Source organism: Orycteropus afer, unplaced genomic scaffold (genome assembly GCF_000298275.1).
Source record: "Orycteropus afer afer isolate SDZICR_OR568_19922 unplaced genomic scaffold, OryAfe1.0 scaffold00021, whole genome shotgun sequence".
NCBI lineage: Eukaryota > Metazoa > Chordata > Mammalia > Tubulidentata > Orycteropodidae > Orycteropus > Orycteropus afer.
Window position 1 is genome coordinate 15,434,121 of NW_006921608.1, and position 7,943 is coordinate 15,442,063.

The 7,943-nt window shown below is 42.0% G+C and overlaps 1 protein-coding gene across 1 annotated transcript in view; it reads right to left on the minus strand.

Annotated features, from left to right (window-relative positions):
* Positions 1–7,943, minus strand: part of MATN2 (matrilin 2) — a 192,954-nt gene that overhangs the window by 19,546 nt on the left and 165,465 nt on the right. Inside the window, exons 10-12 of the mRNA XM_007934845.2 lie at positions 6,764–6,886; positions 4,029–4,151; positions 1,298–1,420 (exon numbers count right to left, since the gene is read on the minus strand). Coding sequence (XP_007933036.1) covers positions 1,298–1,420; positions 4,029–4,151; positions 6,764–6,886 — 369 coding nt within the window. The remainder of the gene's footprint in view (positions 1–1,297; positions 1,421–4,028; positions 4,152–6,763; positions 6,887–7,943) is intronic.

A 7,943-nucleotide genomic window follows, 5' to 3' on the forward strand; every position in this document is an offset into this window, starting at 1 on the left:
CAGTATCACTACGGAAGTAGGATTGCCCAACCTTCCTTCCGAGGAGTGGCTGGTGGGTTTGAACCGCCAGCCTTCTGATTAGCAGTCAAGCGCCTTAGGCACTATGCTACCAGAGCTCCAACTAGAGGGTAGGGGGAAAAAAAAGAAAGAAAGAATGATAAGGTTTTCTTGGTTTGGTTAGCTTTCAACATATTACTTAAATGTTTTCCAATAAATTTGCTGAGTGGTGTTACTAAAATAAATAAATGCAACACTGCCAAACTACCTTCCTAAGAGAGATGCAAACCTCCCAAGGGTTTTACCAATTCATCACCCATCGATAATTCATAATTGCCTGTTACAACATACCATTGCCAATATAAGGAATCATCAAGCTTTCTGATCTCTGATAACTGATAGGCAAAACCTGTACTGAAGTTTTAATTTCTTATTCTCTATCCCCCACACATACTTTTTTTCCTTGACAGCTTCTGTGTTTCAAGTGAAGCTTAGAAAGTTCTCTACTCTGAAATAATTCTCTAAAGATTCCTTCTGCTACTTTGTGGTTTTACATTTTTCTTTAAATTTTTGATCCATCTCTCTCTTCCAAAAGTACGACATCCAGAACTGAATATAATTCTCCAGCACACAGTACAGCACAGTTCCTAACCCCCTCATTCTAGATATTCTTATTCAGCCTAAAATTACTCTAGTTTTTGTCTGATAATGACCTACTGTCAACTAAAACAAGCTGTAGTTAAGATGCCGTTAAGTTTTCTCTCCCCCATTCTGTAATTAAAACCCAAAACCAAATACCCTGCCATGGACTTGATTCTGACTCATAGCAACCTCCCTTGGGTTCCAAGGCTGTAAACCTTTACAGAAGTAGATTACCTGATTTTCCTCCAGAGGAGCAGCTAGTGGGTTTGAACCACTGACCTGGTTAGCAGCCAAATGCTTTCCTCACTGTACCACCAAAGCTCCTTATTCTGCAATTGTTGTTGTTGCTGTTGTTGTGTGCCGTCCAGTCAGACCCGACTCCTAGAGACCCCTCCTTGGGTTTCCGAGGCAGTATCACTACGGAAGTAGATTGCCTCATCTTCCTTCCGAGGAGTGGCTGGTGGGTTTGAACTGCCAGCCTTCTGGTTAGCAGTCAAGTGCCTTAGGCACTGTGCTACCAGAGCTCCCATTCTGTAATTAGTGATAATCATTTACTTTCACAGGAGCAACAGACAGGAGAGATTCGCTTCCTGAAAATACACTGCAAAGCAGTTGTTCCAAACAAAATCAAAGCAGAGAGTCAATTCAGATCACTTACTCTTGCACCGTCTTCCATCCTCAGCGAGAACAAATCCCTGTGAGCATTTGCAGATGTATGAGTTGCCATTATTAACACAAGTGTGTTCGCAGCCATGGTGGGTTGATTTGCAGACATCCTTCCCTGAGGGAAATGTAGGGAGATGAACAGTCCCATCAGTGTAGAAATGAGGTGGACTGAATAGTCCCGTAAGGAGAGGTTACCAAAACAATTCATTTTCATAAAAGCCACCTCTGTTCAAACTTTCTTTGTAACATTTCCTTCTACAGACTAATATTCAGGATGGGCCAAGATAAGGTAAGTCCCCCCAGCCCCAAAGCTCTAACTCCCACAAGCCTGAATGGTTAGATGGGTGATAGGGTGTCCTGGACTTATTTTTGGAATTGTCAGATATGTTTTGGGTTTCGATTTTCCTAAGCTGCTGATATTTTTTCCATAGATATCCCAAACACTCCAGTTTTTACTGTCTAATGAACATTTCTCATGTGTGAGGTACTTTAAACTCTCCAAAGTAGTTTATGGTCCTTTAATTTTCACAACATCCTGTGAGAGGAAGAAGGCAGAGGTCATTATATCCAACTTATAAATGAAGAAACAGACCCTCCAGAACTTTCACTGAGTTGGCCAAGGTCATTTAGCATACTTATGACACAGCTGAGGCACAACATCTCCCAAATACTGATTCTGTGTTCTTTCTTCCTCCATACCATGAAGGCCTAGGTTCTTTCCTGTCATCATCTCTCTAAAGAAGAAGCTTCCTACAGAACTGGAAGCAGTGACTACAGATCTATCTCTTGTTGTTGTTATGTGCCATCGAGTGGGACCCGACTCACAGCGACCCCTCCTTGGGTTTCTGAGGCAGTATCACTACAGAAGTAGATTGCCCCATCTTCCTTCCGAGGAGAGGCTGGTGGGTCTGAACAGCCAGCCTTCTGGTTAGCAGTCCAGTGCCTTAGGTGCTACGCTCGCTGCCAGAGCTCCTACAGATCCATCTAGGATGTGAGAATGGTGGAATCCGATTAAGCAATCAAATTCCAGGGTTTGAAATTGTGCTTTGTGTGTAAGAGCTCTTGATTGAGCAAGAAATATGTTGAATGAATAAATAAGGGGTGTGTGTGTGTATGTAGGAGCTCTGCTAGCACAGTGCCTAAGGCATTTGACTGCTAAGCAGAAGCCTGGTGGTTCAAATCCACCAGCCACTCCTTAGAAGGAAGATTAGGCGATCTACTTCCATAGTGATACCACCTCGGAAACCCAAGGAGAGGTTGCTATGAGTTGGATCCGACTTGACGGCAGTGAGGCAGTGTGTGTGTGTGTGTGTGTGTGTGTATGTGTTTATAGAAATAAAAGCAGGAACAAAGTGCTCAAGCTGAACTGTAGACATGGTCTCCACAATAGGGACACCTCAGTGTGAAGACAAAATGTAGGATTGTGTTTTTTAAGATCATATTTTACTGTGTTTTTGGTGAAAGTTTACAGAACACATTAGGTTCTCATTTGACAATTTCTATACAATTGTTCGGTGCAAACACAGAATAGAGCTGGGAACTCTGCAGAGTTAGGCCAAGGCGCCATGGCCAGCTCAGGTATCCACTGTCCAAGCACAACTCCCGGCTATGAGCAGGAACCCTCTTCCTGCTGGAAGAACGGGGGCAGTGAGTCCTATCCAACTCAGCTGTGTTGACATGCAGAATGCCCCATCATCTCCAAGGCATCTATGAGGAAATTCCTCAAAATCAACCTCAAAAGAAAATGGATTTATTTTGTCTTAATTAAAAACGGGTCATTTTACCTGCCAAGGCAGCATGTCACTAAAGCAAGTAGACAGTGTCAAAACCCCTAAATGGTAGGGATTCAGAGCTCAGAATCTCACAGGAGAGAAAACCCTGCCTTGGGTTCTTCTAATGTACATCTCACTGAAGTAGGATGTCCACATCTCTCTCTTCCTTTGGGTGCCAGGTATCTTTCATCAAAAACAAAATATTATCCCTGAGTTGCCTTCCAACTAACTTTCTAGAGTCTGTTCTGAGTGACCTACAGAAACAAATGATGGAAAGAATGGATATGGATAAATTAAACCCCACAGAAAATCACATCAACTCCTTTCCCTTCCTCTAACCTTACTCATAAGGTCTGCTGAAAAGAAAAACATTGTAATTATCCTTCTTCAGACCTCATAGTGAATGCTGGCAGAGATTCTAATTCAACCCAATGACTAGCTAGACAGTACTAGGCCCTGGGGATCCACATATCTATCAGGAAAGGGCCAACCCCCCTCAAAAAAAGTTGTACTAGTTGCTGTCCAGTTGATCCAACTCATGGAAACCCCACGTATTTCACAGTAGAACTGTACTTCATGGATTTTCCATGGCTGTGACCTTTCAGGAGGACAGCACCAGGCCTTTCTTCTGAAGGGCCTATTGGGTGGATTCGAACTACTAACCTTCTGGTTAGTAGCTGAGCACTGAACAATTTGTGCACCCAGAGACTCCTCTGCTGAGAGAAGATAAAAAGCAAAGAGCCTGACAACCTCAACACTTCAGCTGAGAAGTTCCTATAGAACTAGCAATTGACTGATTAAATCCCTTGCAAAACACTTTCAGAGCATCCATGGTAGGACCTTCTATCTGTGATTTTAGTAATAAAGGAAGATTTTAAAGATTAAATGAAATTCTATAACCATTTGAGCCCCACAGATGGAAAAGTTCTTCCCTACCCCTAGGCTACTTACTTCTGCAGTGTTTCCCATCCTCGGTGAGCCGGAACCCTTCCAAGCACTTACAGATGTAGGAGTCATCACTGTTCACACAAATGTGTTCACAGCCATGGTCTACTGCTTGGCAGATGTCTTTACCTGAGGACAGTGGAGCAAATTAAAACAGTTTTAACAAAACAAAACAAAACAAAAACCAAACTTACTGCCGTTGAGTTGATTGCAACTCATAGTGACCCCTCCTTGGGTTTCCGAGGCAGCGTCTCTATAGAAGTACATTGTCTAATCTTCCTTTGAGAAGTGGCTCATGGGTTTGAACTGCCAGCCTTCTAGTTAGCAGTCAAATGCCTTAGGCACTATACCACCAGAGCTCCCAAAACAGTTTTACCTACATAAATTGTACATGGGCTTCACCTTAGAAGGTCCACCCATCTAAGCTACTGGACTCTAATGCCACTCAATGATGTATGGGGCAGAAAGTAAAATTGAGGATGAAGTGGCTCTAATTGGGGCTAACTCTTCAAACTCTTCTCATTATCATCAGCATCATTGTTCACCATCACCTACTTCAGTGTCTTCTCAAGATGTAATCCATCATCAGCTTTCTGCATGCAGACTCTCTGATATCAAAATGGAAACACTGTCGGGATGATTCCTCAGGAGATTGAACATCAATTTAGATTAGCAGAACTGAATCTAATTTTGGCTTTGTCCCTGACATAGCATATGACTTAGAGAATCACTTAATCTCTTGGAGTCTTAGCTTTCCTGTCTGAAAAAAACAAGAGTAGTAATTTCAATTACCCATCCTCTCTTCAGATGATGTCAAACGTGAGTTGCTCTTTGCAAAGTACTTTGAGAAGCTTGAAAACAAGAAGGCTAATAAGGATGAAAGTCATTTGCTCAGGGCTACACATTCCCTTTAGGAGCTCTGGTAGCACAGGGCCTAAGGCATTTGACTGCTCACCAGAAGGCTGGCGGTTCAAACTCACCAGCCACTCCTCAGAAGGAAGGTTGGGCAATCTACTTTCGTAGCGATACCTCCTCGGAAACCCAAGGAGGGGTCGCTATGAGTTGGGTCTGAGTCGAGGGCACATAACACATACTCCTTTATGATTACACAGAAATGTGTCTTGAGTTTACACTGGCTTCTGGTGGCCTAGTACCTAAGGCATTTGACTGCTATCCAGAAGGCTGGCAGTTCAAACCCACCAGCCACTTCTTGGAAGGAATGTTCAGCAATCTACTTCCGTAGTGATACTGCCTCGGAAACCCAAGGAGGGGTCGCTAGGAGTTGGATTCGACTCTATGCCAGTGAGTTTATACTCTAAGGCTGCTTGTAGAAGGCAGACTTGTCTTGGCCCCTAAGAGGCTTTATGCAACAGAAGAATGGCTTCACTACAAGGTGGTCGCCATGAGGGATTTGTGCCACCAGAAGTACCACCACTATCACAATATTATTAGAGACAAATAAACAGAGGCTCAAAGAAGTTAAGCAACTTTCCCAGCAAGTGAACGACAAAGGCAGAGGGTGAAACCTTGGATTTCAGCTTGCACATCTCTCTAGTTTATCACACTGCTAACCACTGTTTCTTGCTACAGAGCATGAATTACCAACTTCACTTGTGGCTCTGGCATTGACTTTTTGTTTGCTTTTTTCTTTCTTCCTTTTTTCAAACAGACTTTATTTATTCAAACAGTGTTAGATGTACAGAAAAATTAAGAAGATAGTACAGAGAGTTTCCATAACCCCGTCCCAGTTTCCCCTCTTAGTAACATATATGTGTAACACAACTGTTATAATTAATGACAATATTGATACATTATTAACAACCAATGTCACATTTAGATTTCTTTACTTTTTACCTAACATCCTTTATTTGTTTGTTCAAAGAACCCATCCAGGATCACACACAACATTTAGTTGTCACGTGGCACTGGCTTTTGAGAGTAACTGATGTAGTCTCCTAAAGAGCCCTGGTGGCACAGTGGTTAAGCACTCAACTGCTAACCAAAAGGTTGGTAGTTCGAACCCACCAACCACTCCACGAGAGAAAAATGTGGCAGTCTGCTACCATAAAGATTACAGAGTAAAGACAACAGCCTTGGAAACACAGTGGGGCAGTTATATGAGCTGAAATTGACTTGACAGCAGTGGGTTTTTTTTTAATTTACACTCAGGATGGTGGATTCCATGTAGCAGTCATACACAGCAATGTGAGCCAACTCCACTAAAAACTTTTAGGCAAACAATAGGCCTATGAAAAAACAAAACAAAACACCAAACTCACTGCTATTGAGTCTCCCGACTTATAGCAACCCCTCCTTGGGTTTCCAAGTCAGTATCTCTACAGAAGTAGATTGCCCATCTTCCTTCCGAGGAGTGGCTGGTGAGTTTGAACTGCCAGCCTTCTGGTCAGCAGTCAAATGCCTTAGCCACTATGCCACCAGAGCTCCCATAGGCCTATAAGGTGAACAACAAAACCAGGAAGCTATGCTGCACGCATTAGAACAACCAATCATAGGAGATCAGAAGGGCAGTATTGGCTCAGAGATAAAGCTCAGGCAGCAGGAAGGGATGGGAAAGAAGGACAAAGGGAAATGGCCAACACAGGGAGGATGTGGAAAACGTGCTGTTGCAGTGCAGGGATTGCAGCGAATGTCAGAAAACAAAATGTGTATGAATTGTTGGACAGAAAACCAATTTGCTCTGCAAGCTTTCGCGCAAATAAGAAAAGAAAGAAAGAACTCACTTCTGCAGGTTTTCCCGTCTTCACGGAGGGTGTACCCTTCAAAGCAACGGCACACAAAAGAGTCTTCACTGCTTACACACGAGTGTTCACAGCCATGGTCCCCCAGAGCACAAGAGTCTAATTCTGAGAAACAAATTGGAATTACAGAAACAGAGAGAGAAAACTGCGTCAGACAATTCAGACACCATAGACTGAAAGAGTACCTTTTCCCATATTGCACATTTCAGAATAGAAAGCAAGTCTATGAGCAAAAACTCAATGCATGAAAAACACATACAAACTAACATAATCATCCCGTAGGGAAAAAAACGAACAAAAGGTACAAATTGAATATTTACTAAGAGAGAGACAGAAATAGCCTATTAGAAAAAAATTTAGCTTCATTGGTTATCATATAACTATAATAACAACTTATCTACATACCTATGGATGTATGTGTGTGTGCATTATATTTAGGTAATCCATGCATTCATTTACTCATTCAGTCAACACATATTTAGTCCCTACTAGGTACTGTTCTAGGCTCCAGGGATGGAACAATGGTTCTGCCTATGTCACTCATAATTTGGAAGAGTGGTGAGTTGAAGACACACAATAGACAAAGACACATATGAAATGTTGGCGGCGGAGGAGAAAGTGCTATGGAGGAAAACAAAGCCAGATAAGAGGGGTAGAGAGTGCCTGTGTTAGACGCTGGTGAGGGGGGACTTGTTTTACACTGTGTAGCCAGATAAGGTGACATCTAAGCAGAGCCCTGAAGAAACAGAGCAAGTGTGTGTGTGGTATTTGGGCAATGAATGAAACTGGCAAGAAAGAACCAAAAAGCCAAGATCAAACCCATGGCCATGAAGCAGATTCCGATTCAAGTGTTACAGAGTACAACTGAGATCCACAGGGTTTCTTTTTCTTTTTTTTTTTTTTTAGATTTTTGAAACATTATATTTATAGATTATGTAGGTGAAATAAAATAAGGCGATAGAAATAATGCCTTACAAACAATTATAGAAGATAGGATGTCTTTGATTCATAAAAAGAGGAAAAATTATTCAAAAGAATAAACTTGATTTAGAGAAATAAGAATTCATTTAAAAAGGAGAAATGGATTTGCCCTTCAACATAGAGAAGGCTGACTTTAAATATTTGAACAAAATTCATGTATTTTGCTAAGCAGAAGGATTAA